General features: G+C 33.3%; 1 protein-coding gene across 1 annotated transcript; it reads left to right on the top strand.

Annotated features, from left to right (window-relative positions):
* Nucleotides 1-9511: 9511 nt before the first annotated feature.
* Nucleotides 9512-12865, top strand: LOC114280404 (expansin-like A2). The gene is made up of 5 exons (XM_028222762.2): nucleotides 9512-10404; nucleotides 10575-10684; nucleotides 10761-10939; nucleotides 11939-12068; nucleotides 12181-12865. The coding sequence occupies exons 1-5, from the start codon at nucleotides 10236-10238 to the stop codon at nucleotides 12424-12426; spliced, it is 834 nt and encodes a 277-aa protein (XP_028078563.2). The 5' UTR covers nucleotides 9512-10235; the 3' UTR covers nucleotides 12427-12865.
* The last annotated feature ends 9135 nt before the right edge of the window (nucleotides 12866-22000 follow it).

The following is a 22000-nucleotide window of genomic DNA, read 5'->3' as shown; positions in this document are numbered from 1 at the left end:
TGTTCAGTTTGAATTCTACACCTGTTCAGTTCTTTGTTAGACCTGTTCAAGTCTTCCGAAAAGGCACCAATTTGCCTATAAATTAAGATCCGCTTCCAGTAGTTTGTTCATTCTGAAAATTCTCTCTGGTTGCATCATGTTTTTCTCTCTTGCATATATATATACACACTTCATATTAGTTATAGACAAATCTCTGAGAGTATAGAACACAAGTTCTGGTTCGCCCAAACAGATTGTTTTTAGTGCTAATACAATCTGTATAAGATCATTGTACCCTAGGAGATAGACGCCATTATTCCATAAACACCTGAGCAGGGCGAATCTGTCTTAAGAACAGAGTGTCATACACTCGATTTGATCATTCTTGTTTTTAAGTTGTTTTGATAAATAAATTCTGTAAGTAATATATTTTGTTTATTTAATTTGTTTTCAAGTTATCCAACAATCATAAGACAGATTCCAATTATTCTATTTATGCATAATTTTTTGTTTGTTTCTTTTTCTTCCTTTCTTTTTCTTATAGAAATTATTTTATGTGCTTATACAAAGTAATATTCTGGTTGGAAAATACAAATAGTAGTAATATACTGTTTGACAAATAATAGTAATATATTGTTTATTTTCTTTGACAAACAATAGTAATATACTGTTTATCATTAACAATTTCAGAATATTAATTTGTGAAATTGGTCATAAATTAATTTTGATTTTCATAAATAAATTTATGAGTTTTCATTAATTAAAATTATGTTTTCAGTATTTTAAGTGTTATAGAAATATTTTTCTATGTGGAATTAATTTATTTAAATAAAATTTTATTTTCAAATTAATTGGAAATAAAAGCTACAATTCTTGTTTATTTTATTTTTATAGAATTAAATTATGTGTTTTTGGTTTAATTTTGTGTGTAGTATAAATTCTAATTCATGGCTACTAAAACTAATGTTCAAACCAATATTGGTATAGAGACTATAATTGCTCCAATCCCTTCTCCTGTTGTGACTGTGCCAGTCAATCACGGTGAAAAGCCAGAGAAGTTCTTATAAATTGATTTTAAAAGATGATAATAGAAAATGTTGTTCTATGTTACTACTCTCAATCGGTACGTTGTCTCCGTGAGAATGCTCCTACTCTAAAAGAGGATGAAATCGACCGACAAGTGGTTGCTGCGGTCGATGCCTAGAAACATGTTGATTTCTTTTGTCGGAATTACATTTTGAACGGACTTAATAACACATTGTACAACATCTATAGTCTTATCAAGACGACAAATGAACTTTGGGAGTCCTTGGAGAAAAAGTACAAAACAGAAAATGATGGCTCAAAGAAATTTGTGGTTAGCAAATTTCTGAATTTTGTGATGACTGATTCAAAATCTATGATTAGTCAAGTTCAAGATCTCTAACTTATTCTGCATGGCATTCATACAGAAAGCATGTCTCTCAGTGAATCCTTCCAAGTTGCTGCCTTAATTGAAAAATTACCACAAGGCTGGAAGGAATTCAAGAACTATCTCAAACATAAGCGCAAAGAAATTACTTTGGAGGAATTGATTGTGCGTTTGAAGATTGAGGAGGACAACCGCAATTCTGCGAAGCGGACTGGTAAGTATCCAATGGAGTCTAAGGCAAATGTGGTGGAACATGCACCAAAAGCACAGAAACAGAAGTATTCTGAAGAAAGTTCCTCACAAGATTCTAAAGGAGGAGAAACTAAGAAGTATAAGTTCAATGGCAAATGTTACATCTGTGACAAAAAAGGACATCAGGCCAAAGATTGCCATAGCAAGCGCAAAGGCAAATGAAGATCAAGCAAGAAGTCTGCTCAAGCTAATATGACCGAAGTGGGCAAAATTTCCAATGGTGTAGAAGACATAAATCTTTCTGCAGTTATTTCTGAGGCAAACCTTGTCGGAAATCCTATAGAATGGTGGGTGGACACTGATGTTACTCGCCATATCTGTGCTGACAAACAGATGTGCACATCTTATTCTGTGGTGGACAACGGCGAACAACTATTTATGGGCAACTCCTCAACTTCTAAAGTCGAAGGACAAGGAAAGATTATTCTAAAAATGACACCTGGAAAGGAACTCAGACTCAACAATGTGCTACATGTGCCAGACATCCACAAGAATCTAGTCTCCAGATCTTTGTTGAGTTAAAATGAGTTTAGGCTAGTTTTTGAAAGTGACAAATTTATAACCAAAAACGGAATGTATGTAGAAAAAGGTTACATGAATGATGGCCTTTTCAAAATGAATGTAATGACAATTTTTTCTCCTATGATTAATAATAATACATCTTTTTCTTACTTGCTAGAGTCTTATAATTTATGGCATGGTAGATTAGGACATGTTAATTATGGATCTTTGCGTAGATTAATTAATATGGATTATTTGCCTCAATTTGAAATTGATCCAAATCATAAATGTGAAATTTGTGTTGAGGCAAAATTAACCAAAACTCTTTTTCATTCAATTGAAAGAAGTAGGGAATCATTTGAATTAATTCATAGTGACATTTATGATTTTAGACCAATTCAAACTAAAGGTGAGAAAAAATATTTTCTCTTTCATAGACGACTATACTAGATATAATTATGTTTATTTAATTCAAACCAATGATGAAGTTTTAGAAACTTTCATTCAATATAAGAATGAAGTTGAAAATCAACTTAGTAAGAAAATCAAAAAAACGAAAAAGTGATAGAGTTGGTGAATATGAATCACCTTTTGGTGAGTTTTGTAAAGAACATGGAATAATTTATTAAACTATTGCTCCTTACTTATATCAGCAAAATGAAATTACTGAAAGGAAAAATAGGACTTTAAAAGAAATGATAAATGCCATGTTAATATGTTCTAGATTACCTCAGAATTTGTGGGGGAAAGCAATACTTTATACTAACTATGTTCTTAATAAAGTACCTCGAAAGAAAGTGAATCAAATACCTTATAAAATGTGGCATGGAGAGTATCATCCTACAAATTCTTAAAAGTGTGGGGGTGTTTGGCTAAAGTGGCTATTCCTAGTCCTAAAAAGACTAAGATAGGTCCTAAAACTGTTGATTGCATATTCATTGGTTATGCCAAGAATAGTAGTGCATATCGGTTTTTAATTCATAAGTCAGAACATTCAGAAATACATGTAAATACTATTATTAAATCTCGGAATACATCATTATTTGAACATGAATTTCCTAATAAAACTAGACAAGAGACTAGTACTAACAAAAGATCTTATGATGCTATTACTAGTCATGATCAAGAATAAGATCAAGAACAAGAGCAAAAGTTAGATCAAAATGAGGAAGAAGAACCTAGGCGTAGTAAACGTGCTAGAACCTCAAAATCTTTTGATCAAGATTTTCTAACTTTTTGTTAGAAAATGAGTCTTTAACTTTCAAAGAAGCTATATCCAGCCTTGAAACTCATTTATGGAAACATGCTGTATGGAAAGAGGTTGTAAATAGCAAAGTTGAATCCATCTTGCAACATCACACTTGGAAATTAGTGGATTTGCCACTAGGTTGTAAACCTTTTAGGTACAAGTGGATTTTTAAGAGAAAAATAAAAGCGAATGGATCAATTGACAAATACAAGGCAAGACTTGTGATAAAAGGATATAGACAAAAAGAAGATCTTGATTACTTTGACACATACTCACCAGTTACTAGAATAACATTCATTAGAATACTAATTGCCACTACATCTTTGTACAATCTAGAAATTTATCAAATGGATGTAAAAACAGCTTTCTTAAATGGTGAGTTAAATGAAAAAATTTACATGGAACAACCAGAAGGATTTTCTATTTCAAGAAAAGAAAAGAAAAGAAAAGAAAGTGTGTAAATTAGTTAAATCATTATATGGTTTGAAACAAGCGCTAAAGCAATGACATGAGAAATTTCACAAAGCAATGATGTTAAATTGATTTAAAATTAATAAATGTGACAAATGTGGTTATATTAAAAATACAAACAAAGGTTATGTTATAATATGTCTTTATGTGGATGATATGCTCATCATATGTAATAATAATGACATGATTAAAATTACCATGAAAATGTTGAATAAACATTTTGATATGAAGAACATGGGGATTGCTGATGTAATTCTTGGTATGAAAATTACCAAAACAGTAGAAGGATATGCTTTGTCACAATCTGTAGACACCCCATTTTTGACTGCCCCTAAAACTTGGGTATCTCACGGTGAACACTCGATGATGAAATAATACGTTGTACAAATGTTCAATTTTTTCGGCAAGAAGCTTCAGTTTTGAGTTGCAGAGCCTAAAACCTTGCACCCCCTTTGGACTAAAACTTTTTTTGTTTTGTTTTGTTTTTTTTTTTTCTAGCCTGACTACTCAGAGGTCGACTGGCCAATTTTTAGTGGCCGGTCGTCCCCCTACATAGCCGGTCGGCCATGTTTCCCGGTAGACAGATACCTGCTGCCAGCTGTCTCCCCCCATGTGCAGGCATTGCACCAGTTCACTCCATACATATATTTCCAATTGGGAAACTTTTTTTTCTATAAATAGAGGACCATTCCTCTTGGTTTTATGTTAGAAAAATTCTCCAAGTGCCTAAATCTTGCTAAACACTCTCCATCTCTATCTTGCAATATACATACATTATACATAGACTTCCTAAACCAATATTTTGAGGCTCTTTGCTGAGATTATTGAGCTAAAATTTCAACCTTTGAGAGTGAACATCTTGTGGTTTGTGAACAAAAAAGTCTTCTCTTCAAAGGTATAACTTTTGCCTTGCTTAAACTACTCTTCTCTCATCTTTTTCTTCTTGTTTTTACAATGTTTTGGACTGTTTTTGGTGGGCTAAAACTTGTTATTTAAAGCTACCAAAGGTGGATGGGTTAACTACCCTTTCTTGAATCTTATTCCATAAGCTTTATCCTTGTGTTTCCCACTTTATTTCCCTACTTTTAGCTACTGATTTTCAGAATTTTCAGAGGTTAAAACGTGTGGTTTTAAGGTCCAAAAAGTGGAGAGGTTAGCCACCCTTCCTTTGGCTTGCTTACTAGCTTTAATTCTCCCCAATTTTTGCTAACTTTTTCTAGCTTTCCAAGTTAATTTTCAGCACTATTTTTACTCATGTTGGGGCTGTTTTAGTGTGTTTACTTCGTTTATGATTTGTATATAATGCTTGTGTTGTTATAAGTTGTCATATGTTTGGTAGTTTAGGCCTTAGACACTAATCTATTTGAGTTGATAGCCTTTATTCCATAGTTTTCATACATATACTCACACTTGTATTAACCATCTCTGCAACCTTCCTCATTTCTTGGTTTTTTTTTTATTTATTATTTTTTTTAAGAGTTGTTTCAAACAATTAATTGTTGTACAAGGCATGAGAAAGAGATCTTCCATGCTTAATGGTTTAATCTTTTCGTAGGTTCATTACCAGGGCATTACATCTCTCTCATGCTGAGTGGAACTTCTTGTTTGACACTTCACTTTATTAGTAGACATAACTCTCACTTTCGGACAAAATAAATTAAGTAATGGAAAGGTAATGTTAAAAGAGGTTAATAAAATTAGTGAAAGAGGTAAAACAAGATAATAAAATCAAGTCGGGTTTAATTGGACGTTAATTGAACCTATTGAGCCTTAAATCATTACATACTCCTAGTGATGTTAATAGTTCAAGCAGCAATGTTCACCCCTTTCCTTGAGGTGACTCCATGATAGAAAAGAGGTGTTGTTGGTCTTTTATTTCATGTCATTTATCTTTTTGTCCTATTGGTTCATAGATCATCACGCAACAACCTTGAGGTAATTGATGGTTTGTGAATCGAGTCTACTCCTCCCTTGACCAGTTCCATGATAAGGAGAGGTAGAGAAGATAAATAACCCTTGAAAACACTATGTTTTTGCTCTGTTTCCATTTTGTTGCAGCAGGACAAACCCAAAATAGTGGCCGACCGGCTATCCTTCCATTCATCTGACCACTTTCCAAGGCCAGTCGGCCACTCCATTTTAGGTAGGCAACGTCATTTTCATGACAGAACAGAGCAGAAGCTGAGGCAAAAACAGATTAATTTTCTGACTGCAAGCAGAATAGAATCTGGCAGCAAAACAAAGGAGTTTTCCAAAAGGATGTTCTCGGTTGCACGTGTGGTTCTTCGACTCTCGTTCACATTCATTAGCTTGTAGCTCTTAGATTAATTAGTGTGTTGTAACTAGTTAATTAAATTCCTTCGAATTTGTAATAATTAGTTAAATTTAGCATATTCATTTATTTGGTGTTTGTAATATTTAGCTAAATTAGGACATTTATTTAGACCCTTCTGTGTGAGGGCCAGTATGTAATAATTTGTGTATATCTTCCAACTCTCATTTCTTTCTCCTTTTTATTTATCCGCTTATCGTGGTTGTATAGCATCATATTTTCCTTAGCATTTCCTATGACTCGCATCCATTCGTTTAGCATACGTAAGGGTTTGGCTCATCATACTAATCAATGTCAATTTCAAATTCCTTACTCGAATACGTGCTCTATCGCATGTCTCGAATTGCCTCGCATGCTATGCTAGTAGCCGAGTCTATTAATTGCATGTCGTATGCGTTGCATTGGTCATGTTGTATTGTTTAAAGATAATGCATTTTTTCTAACTATTTTTTTCCTTTTAGCTCGCCTCAAATATTTGGAGTAAGCATTTTTTGCTTTAGCATATTGCATACGTGTGATTGTTGCCATATCAAACATGTTTACTATGAGGCTAAGTGCTTAGTTGATATACCTCTTGAATGCCGATGGATAAAGGCTTTTTCGCTTAAGTTGGGATGATTTGTTTAATGTACATGTGATCTTACTTTTTCAAAGTAGCACATATTCACAATTCTTTTCAAAACAAACATGAAATCAAAGCATTCCAAAGTGGACGAATTAGTCTATACTTGTGTGCATCACATAGTAAAGATAGTATAATAATCGGAACAAGAGCATGTACTGTACATAAGAATCACATCATAATTAGTAGAGACCGATCTTTAATCGGGTGAGTAGGGTGCTCAATTCATGACATTTCCCTCTCATACCTAAGTTCCAGAGCTGAGACATTCTGGCTATGACGAACAAGTAACCTTTGGCATTAGTCACGAGTTTCCTAAATTTTTCAACTTTGAAATTTGGTAATGCGGTCTATTTTTGGCATTTTTTGATTCAAAATCTATTTTTCAAAGATTTGTCAGATTTGGACTCTTTTGTGTTTTTACTGTTTTCCATTGCACTTGTGAAATCAAATTCAGAATCACGAGAGTTCTAACTGTAGGGCTATCGTATCTGAGGAGACTAAGCTCCTCTAAGGAGTACGAAAAACAAGCTACACAATCACATTACATAGAGAAAATACTTGATAAATTCGGCAAAAATGATGATCATCTTGCTAGAACACCTGTGGATGTTAATTTGTTTCTTTCCAAAAATGTACAGGAAAGTATTTATCAATTAGAGTATACCCAAATTATTGGAAGCTTAATGTACTTGATGAACTACACTCGCTCAGATATAGCATATGCAGTAAAGAAATTAAATAGATATACGAGTAATCCAAGAGTAGAACACTAGAAATCTATTATAAGGGTTCTAAGATATCTCTGATTTACTCGTAATATTGGGCTAAATTATATTAGATATCTAGCAATATTTGAAGGATATTGTGATGCAAACTGGATATCGGATACTAGAGACTCAAAATCTACCAATGGATATGTCTTTACTTTTGGTAGGGCAACTGTATCTTGGAAATCTTCCAAACAGACTAGCATTACTAGGTCTATTATGGAATCAGAATTTATAGCTTTAGATAAAGCTGGAGAAGAAGCAGAATGGCTTCATCACTTCTTTAAAGATATTCCAACGTAGCCAAAACCGATGCTTGCCATATGCATATATTGTAATAGTCAATCAGCAATAGGTACAACACAGAGTCATATGTATAACGGTAAGTTGCGACACATTAGTCGTTGACATAACACTGTGAGACAACTACTCTCTAATGGAGCTATTTCCATTGAATACGTGAAGTCTAAAGACAACATAGCTAATCCACTAACCAAAGGGTTAGCAAGAGAGTTAGTTGAGAATTCATCAAGGGAAGTAAGACTTAAGCCTATTAAATAAGAGTTACAACAACGGTAACCCAACCTAGTTGACTGGAGATCCCAAAATTTAGGTTCAAAAAGACAACCAAGTTGTGTATGACTCATAAAGATCACTGGAGAGTCAAACTTTTACCCATTTCTATGATGAAATAGTGATGTCTGTAGCGTATTGGGTTAAGTAATACTTTTAATGATTCTTATATCTAGGAATATCTAGTAGAGTATGGCATGATACTTTCATAAGAATTACCTATATGAGTGTGAGCTGGACCAATTCTATAGGATTTGTGAAGGGCTACAATTTTTTAAAGCACTCATGAAAGATCAGGTTGTTCAATGCCAAAATGAACACAATAGTGAGAACTAAACTGTGTCTGGTAATATACTGTGTAAGTTCTATTGTCTTAGTTTATACAAATGGCTGAACAGTTCAAGACATCAAGTTCACTGGTTAACTAGTAAATCTGATAGTGTCTCACAAGGAAAGGTTCAAAGCCAAAAGCTACCTATCCTTTGTAGAATATCTCCGATTTATCTACTCTCTGTAATAAGATCATGTTGTTGCATTTTCTCTCCATCAAATTCTATTCATGTGGGGGATTGTTGGAAAGTATGGTTTTATAGGTTTTTTTTTTTTTTTTTTTGGCTAACTTTGAGCCCAAATTTGAGTGGGGCCCACACGACTTTTGGGGTGGGTCCAAAGAGATAACGTGTTCATTGCCACATGGCAAGTCACATGGTGCAAACAGTTTGTCAAAATTATTTATGAGTGAATGGGAAGTTGACGTCGTTTTCGGGTTCATGGAATGAGAAGTTGAAGAGTTAAATGTGAGTTTCCTTAAATTGGTTGTCCCCACATTGAAACTTTAAGAGAGCTTTTGTGAGTATATAAGCTCTAGGTGGACAAACTTAGGTTGGATCCCAAGGGGCACCCCAAGTTTGTAGAAGGGAGGAGTTATGGACAAAGTGGGCTTTGGCTCAAACCACCACACACGCGCGCACGTCGCCTCCAGTTGAGCCGAGTCGTATCGTGTCGGGCCAATTGTGGGTCGAGTCCTAACATTAAATTTTTGGACAAAATTCACTTGAATTTTTTCGAATTTTCGCAGGAAAATTATTTGAATTTCTGAACGGAATTAATTTAAATTTTGCGCCAAATTTAAATTTAAATTTCCCGTCCAAACAATGCCTCTTTCGGTTCCATTTTCTAGCAGATCAAACTGTTTCAAACAGATTTGAATTCTGTATCTGTTCAGTTTGAATTTTGCCCCTGTTCAGTTTGAATTACACCTGTTCGGTTCTTTGTTAGACCTGTTCAAGTCTTCCGAAAAGGCACCAATTTGCCTATAAATTATGACCCGCTTCCAACAGTTTGTTCATTCCGAAAATTCTCTCTGTTTGCCTTATGTTTTGCTCTCTTGCATATATATATTCTTCATATTAGTTATAGAAAAATTTCTGAGAATATAGAACACAGGTTTTGGTAAATAGATTATTTTTAGTGCTAATACAATCTATGTAAGATCATTGTATCCTGGGAAATAGACGCCATTATTCCGTAAGCACCTGAGCGGGGCGAATCTGTCTTAAGGATAGAGTGTCACTCGACTTAATCATTCCTGTTCTTAAGTTGTTTTGGTAAATAAATTCTGTAAGTAATTTATTTTGTTTATTTAATTTGTTTTCAAGTTATTTATTATGCACAGAAGATTGTTCCAACAATAATTACATTAAATTCATTTAAAATTTTAATTCATATAATACTTTGTACCTTTTTATCAGTAATTAATTAACATGGTGGAAAAATAGTATTATCTTTCTTTTATATTGAAACATGTAATTTATCCTTGTTTATTCATAAATCTATAAACCATCTGTATTAATTTTAATAGTTTTGTCATTATTAAAAGAAAAAGTATATATATATAATTATGTTAAAATTATAAAATTTTGTTTTATTTTTATAAATTTTAAAAATAATCAGTGTAATTTACCTAAAAATATAAGTTAAGATTTATATCAACAATCTATTGTAATTCCCTTGGAACCGAGTGGTGAAGTGTGCACTACTAGCCACATTTCATAAATCCAACGAACACTATATATATGTTGTATCACTCTCTCGTTCGTCTCACATTCTCTCATCACATCCTCCACAATATGGCTCTCTTGCTTTGCTTCCTTTCCTTTCTCATCATCTCCTCAGCAAGTTCATGTGATCGTTGTGTGCATCAAGGCAAAGTTGCCTACTTCTCCCAAGAATCTGCTCTTTCATGTGAGACTCCACATACATCTCTTCTTTTTTCTTATATATGCTTGATTTTTAGATGATTATGGAAAGACCCTTATATTTTCTGATTGAGAAAACACAAATTTGACAAAGACCCAGATCATATTTTTCCAAAACATTTAGTGGGTAATCTTTACTTTTTCAATTTGATGCAGATGGGGCTTGTGGGTATGGTTCCCTGGCTTTAGGCTTCAACAATGGGCTCCTTGCAGGTTCTGATTCCAGTCTTTACAAAAATGGAGCTGGTTGTGGTGCATGCTTTAAGGTTTGTGTTCACTTTCGCTATTAATTACCTGTGGAATTTATGGTTTTGAATATTGTGGGTATATATGACTTGGCAGGTAAGATGCAAGAACCCAAGTCTGTGTACTAAACAGGGGACCCAAGTGATAGTTACTGATCTGAATCTGAGCGACCAGACAGATTTGGTTCTAAGCAGCAGGGCTTTCATGGCTATGGCCAACAAGGGCATGGAGGAAGACTTAAAGAAACTTGGGGTTGTCGACGCGGAATACAAGAGGTGTGCTTTGCAGATAAACACAAAACATAGTTGCTTTTCATAAAGTTTGTGAAGTATGTGTGTGAGATATTGGATTTGTTGCAACCGCCCCCAATTAAAATAAGTATTGACCATTGATTCACTCTTAAATGTCACGGGTCCCATAACAATGACATTAATTGCGAGTAACGGTCCAGGTGTATGTTATATAAATCTTTCAAATTTGGGGTATAGGACATAAATAAAAGATAAAATATTTATAAAATGTAATATATTTTTTAATATTTTTATATATTTTCAAGAGAATTTTACACCTTTTTCAATATTAAATAATGCTATGTTAAGATTTGCCTATATACAAACATTTAGAAAATTCTATTCATAAGTAAATTTTATACAAAAAAAATTTATAAGAATAATATGACAATATCATCTTTGTAAATGAATTTTTATTTATGGATGTTTTGTTTTAATATGAAAGGTTCACATTGGGTCACAACATTTGATATATAATAGTCCTCTATTTTTTTGATGTATTTTATAGGTGTTATTTGATAGCTTATTGTAAGCTACAAATTGATAATCTAAAAGCAGAATTCAGAAGTATTATTCACCAAATTTTCAAAAATCAATTTTTTCAGTTTATTTAAATTATTTTTGCCTAATTAAAAATAAGCAAAAGTTATATTAAATAGTCTAACACAAATTTCAGAATAAAAAAAATTATAAGCAATTCAAAAAAGAAAAAGAACACACAGCCCTATAGTCATGTAATGTGATAAGAATTTTGAAATATAAAAATCTCGAGGTATAATTGTTCAACTAAAGTATATTAAAAGGAAATTTTAAGACATAGAATCGTGTATTGTCTCTATTTTATAAATCTTGTTATATTTGCCTAGAAGTAAAGTGATATGAAGTCTTGTTTTAAATTTTAGAAGTTTCATTATTGTATAACACATCATGTTTTAAATTTGTTTGTTTGTATAACTAAGTTTCAATCTATATTGCATGGAACAGAGTACCCTGTGTATACAAAAACCAGAATTTGGCAGTCCGAGTGGAAGAAATGACCCAACCAAATTTCTTAGCAGTTAAGTTCCTGTATCAAGGTGGACAGACAGAAATTGTAGCAGTTGATGTGGCTCAGGTAAAATTAAAACCTCCATTGTTGATCAAAATCAAGAGTTCTCACATTAACTGCAATGTCTTGATGTTGTAACTCTTATTCTTATTGCTATTTATGTATAATAAATTTGTAGGTTGGTTCACCAGATTGGACTTCCATGAGTCGAAACTATGGCGCGGTGTGGGACACAAAGAAAATACCAACCGGGGCATTGCAATTCAGAATATTGGTGACATCCGGGTACGATGGGAAGTCGATTTGGGCGAAAAATGTTCTTCCTGCTGATTGGAAGCCAGGGGTGATCTATGATTCTGGAGTTCAGATTAGTGATATTGCCCAGGAGGGTTGTTATCCGTGTGACGATGGAAGCTGGAAATGATGATAGTTTTCATGTTTTGACTTTTTTGTTAATAACTTGTTAGCTAGGTATGTGAAAACTATCAGTAATAGTTTTCATTTTGGAGCGCATAGACTATATATACTTTTGTAGTTCGAAAAAAAACAAGATTAGGCTAAGTATGAAACTTAGGAAAGGACTAAAACAAATATTGTTGTTAACGATCTATGTATCACACTTCTCTTTCTTCTCATTGCAATATAATTTTCCATATTTGTGAAAATGATCGAAAAAAAAAATAAAAAAAAAAACAAAAAATTAAACTCAAGATAGGGTTTGTTTGGGATGTGAGTTGGTTTTTTGATTTTTTTTGTTTTTTTGGCTATTTTAGTTTGGGACTAAAAAGTCTCGTTTGTAATGTATTTTATGGCTCTTTTGACTTTTGTGAAAAAAAAATAAAATAATTATAGTTTGAATGTGACATTTTGTCTTATTTACTTTTTAACTTATTTTATCTTTTTGTGACTGTTTTAACTCCAAACCATTACGCCAAACGAATGCACAACTAAACAAATTGGTATTCACATAGTGCAGTTAAAAGAGGATGTGAACTCGAAAGAATTGTCTTCATAATTGAATCTTTTATACTGCAATTTAGGAGGTCAAGTGGCTATTAGAGCATTTTCATGGACTCTCATTATTGTCAAATGAATTAGCCATTAACAACATCAAATTTTTTTGTGGGATCCATTGGATATGTTAAAACTCTTGCTATCATTTGTTAAATTGGAGAGGCATAAGGAGAGGGAAGAGATAGCAAGTAAGGGATACTTTTTAATTTATTATTGCTACACTATTGGAGTATCCATTCACTTTCTAAGCTAATTTACACTAGACACAAAATTCGGTGTCTGTTTTGTTTTGTTTTTTTTTTTTTTCTTTCTTTCTTGTAGTCAATTAAGTACTTTAACACACAAATTTAGTAATCTCATTAGAAATACTCTGAACATATTGTCATCTTTTAATTTCGAGAGTCACAATGACACAGGATTTGAACATTGTGAAATTAAATTAATTGTTACCTAATTTACGCATTACACTCATCTAAAGATTAAACATTGAATATAATGATAATATCACGTAACAATATCCTAATACTCTAATAGTGTCATTTCAAAGAAGATATAATTCAATTAAAGTTTGATGGGTTATCGGCTCAATTGAAGTTTGTTAAAACAAGCTAATTTATTTTTTAACAAACTTATAGCAATAAAATTCTAAAAACAAGGCTGGGCTTACAACCCTAAAGAATTACAGTACTTGTGTTCTGCTAGGTCTTAATAGGGCCATAAGCTTTTGCTGGTCAACAAATTGGGCCTTAACCCTATAGGTTTAAAAATATAGAAATAGGGCTGGGATTGACTCTAATGGAGGTTTTTAATAAATTGAAAATTTATTTGAAAAAAAAAATGAATTATAACACAAATTTAAAAGTGCATCATAGGCTTAAAGGGCTGGGCTTCGGGCTGAATTATGGGTAACCCATTGGGAGGAGAAACAGGCCAGGCAACAGGCCCAATCTTTTGGCCGAAGCCCAACCCACATATTTTAGGGTCAGGTTGAATTGTGGGCTTTTCCTCTTTGATGAGGCCTCAATGCATTATTGAAAGGGCTTATTACTAGCCGGTCTTGTTTTGGAAAAATAGTTAAAAATTAGTTTTTTGATTTTTATTAAAAAAAATGTGTAAAAAATATTAGAGATAATATGACCCAAAATAGATTAAAAGTTGATTTTTAACTTTTAATTAGGTTCCCAAATCAACTTACCCATTAGGGCCTGGAGACTTTTTATATGCACCAGTAAGTTCTTAAATGCCTTTAATATCCTCATTAAATATTTTATTCATCTTCTCTTATCTCTCTATAATTTTCTAGATTTCTCTCTCTCTCTCTCTCTCTCTCTCTCTCTCAATTTTTCTTTACAATCTGAGAACTTCTCCAACTCTCTATAAAATTTAAGAACTTTACTCCATCTTGCACTGCCGCTACCATCACCACCGTGCACCACCACCGCAACTACCGTGCACTACCACCTCAGCTGTTATTCACTACACCACCGCTGTCGTCTACCACCTTCACCAACTACTTCCACCGTTGTTGATATACACTCTTCCATCTCTGTTCTATACTCTACCATCTCTAATATATACTCCACCGCCACCGATTTACCATTACCATTCATCAACCACCTCCACTATCACTAACCTAGACTCTATTTTCTCGATCTATGTTTCACCATCGCTGATCTACATCCTATCATCTCTGATCTACACGCCACCATCAATGAGAATCTTGCCGGAATTTGAAAAATATTTCCAATCAAAGAGACATTTTTTTGGTTTTGTTTGGATTTAGTTTAATTTTTAGCATTTTTTTTTTTTTGGATTTTTCAAATCTCGCCCTTATTCCCTTACAGATCTATCAACTTCATAAACTAATGTTTGAAGAATTTTGCCAGTGATAAATTTACCACTGCTAATCATAATTAGTGATAAATGATTAGCAATGATAAATTTATCACTGCTATGTTTGGTAAAAATTATTATTGAATATATCTTTAATTTTTTGTTGATCTTGTTCATTTTTTTCTCAGTGATAAATTTATCAATCTCTATTGTTTCCTGTGTGTGTAAGAGAGGATGGTTGATTCTTGTAACTAAATGAGTGAATTTAAGTAAAAGTGAATGAATCAAATTTATTTGTAATTTTTTTAAAAATCAATCAGTGATAAATTTATTACTGAATGTATTTGTAATAAATTTATTAGGTTAGTCTACGTTATATATGTCTATGTAATTATATTTTTGTGAGTAAATAAGTATATAAATAAATTATAGTGAGTGTGCGCGCGCTCGCGCTCGTAAATTTACGAATGAGTGATTGAGTGGTGGAGGTGATGGCAATAGTAATGTATTGGTGATAGATATTATTTTGGTTGAAACAATTCAAAAAAATGTCGTCGAAAATTATTGCCGGAGGTTGTTGTTGGCGCCTGAGGTGATCGGTGGTGGTTCTGGCGCAGGAGGAAAGTGTTGATAATAGGAATGAATAAAGTAAAGGAAATGATATTTTAAGGATATTGATAAGTGAAAAAATAAGAAGGACTTATAGGTAAATAAGTCTTCTCAATAGGACTTATTGAAATTAACATAGGGACAATTACAAAAAAAAGAACTCCTGTGTTTTGACCCTTATAATAAAATAAAATAAAATTTTAAATTTTATCAATTTAAATTTAAATTTTTTGATTTATTTTTAATCTAAATTATTTACTTATTTTCATTAACTAAAAACGATGAAAACTAGTATTTTAGTTATTAAATTTAATATAGGTATATATAAAATGTCTAAAATATTCATTTTTATTAAATTTAATGACTAAAAATATTTAACTTTTCGTCAATTTTATATAATCAAAATAGACAAATAATTCAAATCGAAAACAAATAAAAAATTTAAGGTTTAAATTATCAAAAAGTTCCACATGTTCAGCGTCTTGGCAACAAGATGGTTCATGGGTTGGTGCGGATGGCAATAGATACTTCTGAGATGAATGTATGGATGGAAGAGGTACCGCCTAATTTGATTTCGATACTGATTTCTGAATCTGTGTAACTTGCCTTTGGCTTTATCCAATCTAAAAAAATATATATTTAACAAAATTATTTGTTAAAAAAGTACAACAGTAATTTTTTTATTTTTTTGATGATAATTTTCCCAAGAAAGTATTACTTGCAAACTTTCCTTACAAATTAAGGGGATATATGTTATTAAATGACTCCTTTTTAAATCATTGATATATGGACTCTTTTTTATTATTATTATTATTATTAAAAAAAAAGTAGAATTTTTTTTTACATATGATGAATGTGCATATGATTAATGTACGTAGAAACAAACAACAAAAAGGAAAGTGTTGTGGGAGTGTTGAGAAGATTCTAGGAAATTGCGTGGAATGCTCTACTTGCGAGAGCAACTCTTTTGAGTGAGAGTTTGAAAGGAGATACTAGTAAATATATGGAAGTAGAGTCCAGTCCAAAGGGACATTAACTAATTACTAGCTGCAAATAACTAGAAATGTTAGAGGTTTGGCCACTTTTAATTGATAATTTCGTTTTTCCTATTGAGTCTTTTATTACTTGTCTGTTTCCTTTACATTTTAAGGATCATTGTTATATTATGTAATAATTGTTGGTGTTGAACTTATGAATATGTATTGTTAGAATTTTTAAGAGAAAATTACAATTGAAGATATGGGTTCCAAAAAAATTAGCAAAATATGAAGGGTATAACTCACAAAGAGGAGGGGTGCCACTCAAAAACAAGGAGAGTTGCACTCTGTTTGTTTGTGTAATTTTTTTTTTTTTTGTCTGTTCCACTAAACTGTAATTCTCCTATTTTCTAAAGACTCTGTTGTCCAATTTGGCATAATTGTCTTGATATCTAATTTTTTTCCTATCAATTTTTTAAAAAAGGTAAATGAATAATTGGTCATCCATCTCCTCAAGGAAAGAGAGGTCACTTAAAACTTTGTGGAGTCTGGGGGGAAGACTTCCAAGTCAAATTGTACATGGAAGTCATGAAATCTCTATTCGATTCGACATATTGTGATGTAGAAGAAGAATACAAAAAATGCAGATACTCTCAGTTTAGTGGTGTAATATTTGAATTCAAATCTTCTCGAATATAATATTCTGTTTCTCAAATTTTCTCATTTTAATTTGAAAATAAATATTTAAAAAAAAAATCCGCTACCGATTCATATAATTCATTTCATTTAAACATACAATAATGTATTGGCCACTTGCTATATCCTATTATCCTCAAGATTAACTTAAAATTTGTCCATTGTAGTTAACTCGAGCAGGTTGAATCACTCTATTATTTTGCCTTAATTGCCTTAAAATTGTTTGATAATTGTGGCAAATTGGTGTAAGGAAAAAAAGAATGCAAAGAAGAGGAAAATAGAAATAATTGAAGCTTATAAAATTTAGAAAATCCTTGGCTAACAACAAGAAAGCTTGGCAAATATTTAGACCTTACACACGACTTGAGACCAAGTCATGGTCCAAAAATTGGACTCTTCTAAACTACGGTGAAACTTAAGAGTTGGCTTTATTAACACTTTGCTTATTTTGACAATATAAAAATTATAAAAAATATTATTTAGTGCAAGTTTTTTATAGAAACTATTTTTTGTCCAAACTGTTGGCTAAATTGTGTAATTAACTAAGATAAATAGATTTATGATTAATCAAATTAAATTACAGAATAAGAAAACATTCTAAAAATTACAACCATATTGCACAAAAATACATAATACAATAAAACGGTAAAGCAAGCAAACTAAAACTTGTGCAATACCATAGTCTCTTTAAAACAGATTCGCCGCCTCACCGTGGGTGCTGGAGATACGTCGGCGTCTGTCTCCCAAGATACGACGGCCTAGACCCGCTAATGTAGAAGCACCTTTTGTTAGTTTTGGCAAACCGACAATGACATCACTCTCTCACACAGGATGAAAATTATAAGAACAAACTTACTGTATAATCTGGAAGCCAAAAAATTCTGTGTGTCAACCAAAGAAGTTGGTCTCTATTTATACACCATGGGGGAGAAAGAAGGAGCCTCCAGCCATGAAGGCTAGAAACCAATGCAGCCCATTACTCCAGCAAAATTGTTAGAGCAATGCCCAAAACTGATAGGGATTTAATGTGTGAGTTACACACAATATACACATGTGTGTATATACATATCTGCAGTCACTTGACAGACTTTGCCCAAAAAAATTAGGTTGGTGGACCACCAATCCAACCCAGCTCAAACCTAACTCATTCCAGCAAGTCTCAAGCCTCAAGGCCAAGACCCACGACCTGCGGATCACGGACCTGGCCTGGTCCGGTCCAGGTGGGCGGTGCGCTCGCGCGTATGTTTCAATTTTTTCATAACCAACTTGGACCATAGTTTTGGCCCATGGCCATCCTTGAAATATCCATAACTCCCTTCCTTCGGAAAATTTAGATATCCCAAAGGGCTCATGCCCTTATCAAAATCTTGAGATTTAAATACCATCAAAACTTTCTTCTACAATCAATGTGGGATTGGTAGTTACACACAATTCCCAATACATCATTCATGAGGCTAATTTTATGAGATAATTTCTTATTCAATTCTTAATGATTTTTGGTCATTCTTTTTGTGGTGTAAAGACCTTGTTACAAAAAACCTAAACCCATTTAATTCTACCTCAACCAATAGTTGGGATCTACTTTAATTTCATATGAAAGTCACCATAAAACCATTTTTTCCAACAATCCCCCGCATGAATAAAAATTGACCAAATAAAGAAAACAGACAAGATTTACAACAAAGACTCAGAGAGAGAGCACATAGACTAATCCTGCATCAGAAAAGGTAATTATTGGCCTTAAACCTTTTATAGTTAAAGTCTATCGGATTTACTGGCTGACCAGTGAATATGATGTCATGAACTGTTCTACTATTTGTGTAAACCGAGACAATATACCTCACACAAGAGTTAGTCTAACCATTGTCCTTGTTCTCACTGGTGTGTCCGGTATGGTCCTGGAACACTAGCTTGGTTCAATGAGTGTTTTTAAAGAATTCGGTCTTACCAATTCTTAAAGAAGTGACCCTACTTCGCACTCACATAGGTGACCTATATAAAGTATCTCATTATACCACAATTGATTATTCATATCACTTAGGTCATTAAAAGCATTAGCTTAACTTTCCACCCCCACAGGGCATCACTGTACTAAGGAATGGGCAAGATGATTTACCTCTTCAGTGACTCACCGGTTATAAAAAAGTTAGGTTGTCCTTTTGAACCTAGATCTTGGGATCTCAGGTCAACTAGGTTGGGTTTTCCATTTTGATAACATTATTAAAGGCCTTAACCCCATTCCTCTTGACGATGCTTCTACTAACTCTCGAGTTAACCCTTTGGTTAGCGGATCCACAATGTTGTCCTTAAACTTTACATAGTCTAGAGAGACAACTCCATTAGAGAGTAGTTGTCGTATGGAATTATGTTTATGGTAGATATATCTAGACTTTCCATTATACATATTACTCTATGCTCATCTAATTGCCGATTGGCTATCATAATGAATACAGATAGCAGGCACAGGTTTTGGCTAACATGGAATATCCTCAATGAACTAGCGAAGCCATTCAGCTTCTTTAGTTGCTTTATCCAAAACAATGAACTCAGATTCCATCGTTGATCTTGATATATACATTTGCTTGGAAGATTTCCAAGACACGGTTACCTCTTCGAAGGTAAACACATCACACTAGTGGATTTGGAGTCTTTTATATCAGGTATCCAATTAGCATCACTATATCCTTCTAGTACTGCTAAGTATTTGCTATGATGCAGTCCATAATCTCGGATGTAACGTAGATAACCTAACACCCACATAATGTCCCTCCAATGAGTAGCATTCGAATTATTCGTGTATCTACTAAGCCTGCTAACAGAGTAGGCTATATCCGGCCTTGTACAACTCATCAGATGCATCAAACTTCCAATGACTCGAGAATATTATAGCTAAGAGACACTCTCATCATTATTCTTTGTCAAATGTAGACTCAAGTCTACCGGTGTCCTAGACACATTCGTATCTGATTTTCCAAATTTGTCAAGTATCTTCTCAACATAGCGAGACTGAGAAAGTACAATACTACTAGATGTTCTGGTAATCTTAATACTCAGAATGACATCTGCAAGGCTCATATCTTTCATGTCAAACTTAGAGTTTAACAATATCTTAGTAGTTCAAATCATTTCATCATTACTACCAACAATGAGTATGTCATCTATGTATAGACACAAAATGACATAACATCTGTCAGTGTCTTTAACATATACACACTTGTCACATTCATTGATTCTAAACCCAGTTGACAACATAGCATTGTCAAACTTCTCATGCCATTACTTAGGAGCTTACTTCAAACCATATAATGACTTGACAAGCTTATAGACTTTTTATTTTGCCCTGGAGCTGAAAACTCCTCGGGTTACTCCACGTAGATTTCTTCATCTAAATCTTCATTTAAGAAAACTGTCTTTACATCCATTTGATATATCTCCAGACCATGTAAAGCGGCTATCATAATCACCATACGAATGGATGTAATTTTTGTCATAGGTGAATACGTCCAGGCCTTCTTGTTGCCTGTATCTTTTGATAACTAGCCTAGCTTTATACTTATCAATTGATCTATCCCTTTTCATCTTTCTTCTAAAGATCCACTTACTTCCCAAGGCCTTATTGCGTAGGGGTAGATAAAGTAATTTCCATTTATTGTTCTGTAAGATGGAGTCAATTTCACTCACAACTTCATGAAAAGTTCGAGGTTCTCACTCTAACATATAAGTCAAGAAGTCCGAGCCAAAAGACTTGACAGTCCTAGCTGTCTTACTCCTTCTTAGCCTATCTACTTCCTCATCTTGATCATCTCCTCGGGTTCGGCAAGGAAATACGTCTTCAAAGAAGGACACATTTCTTGACTCCATTATGGTATTTTTGTGGATATCTGAAATATCAGACTTGTATATAAGAAACCTATGTGCACTATTATTCTGTGCATAACCAATGAATATACAATCTATGGTTTTCAGACCTGTCCTAACCCGCTTGGGTACCGCCATTTTTGCAAGATACCCCAACATGCGTAGGAAATTATAAGAAGGCTTGCGGCCTTTCCATAATTCATATGGAGTCTTGTCTACTTTCTTCCATGGTATTCTATTTATAATGTAATTCGCGGAGAGAATTGCTTTCCCCCACAAGTTCTGTGGTAAACCAGAACTTATTAACATTGCATTCATCATTTGTTTTAACGTTCTATTTTTTCACTCAACAACACCATTTGACTGAGGGAAGTAAGGCGCTGTGGTTTGGTGAATAATCCCAAATTGAGCACAAATCTCAGCAAACAGGGATTCATACTCACCATAACGATCACTTCTTAAAGCCTTGATGTTTCGACTTAGTTAATTCTCAACTTCTTCTTGAAAAGAATAAATTTATCAATCGCCTTATCTTTGCTTTTAAGAAAATACATATAATAGTATTTAGTGTAATCGTCAACAAAAGTGATGAAGTACTTGTTGCCATCACATGATTGTACGACTTTCAAGTCACACACATCACTGTGCATTAAATCTAAAAGCTCGGTACTTCTTTCAACATAATAAAAAGAAGTCCTTGTCAATTTTGCATTTACACAAGTTTGATTAATCTTGAAAGATGGTATGTGATATAACTTGAAAGATGGTATGTGATCTAACTTGATTAACCTCTGCAAAGAGTCAAAATTTACATGACCAAGTCTACCATGCCATAATTGAGGGGACTCAAGTATATATGTAGAAGAATAAGCTTTTTCATTAATCTTAGGGATAATAGTCATTACATTGAGCTTAAACATATCGCCTGACATATAAACCTTCCCCACATAGACCTCGCTCTTGGTCAACACGACCTTATTAGACTCAAACACCATGCGGAAGCCATGCTTG

This window comes from Camellia sinensis, chromosome 5, assembly GCF_055761805.1.
Source record: "Camellia sinensis isolate YWXY chromosome 5, ASM5576180v1, whole genome shotgun sequence".
Lineage (NCBI taxonomy): Eukaryota > Viridiplantae > Streptophyta > Magnoliopsida > Ericales > Theaceae > Camellia > Camellia sinensis.
This window is presented reverse-complemented; position numbering and strand designations above follow the sequence as displayed.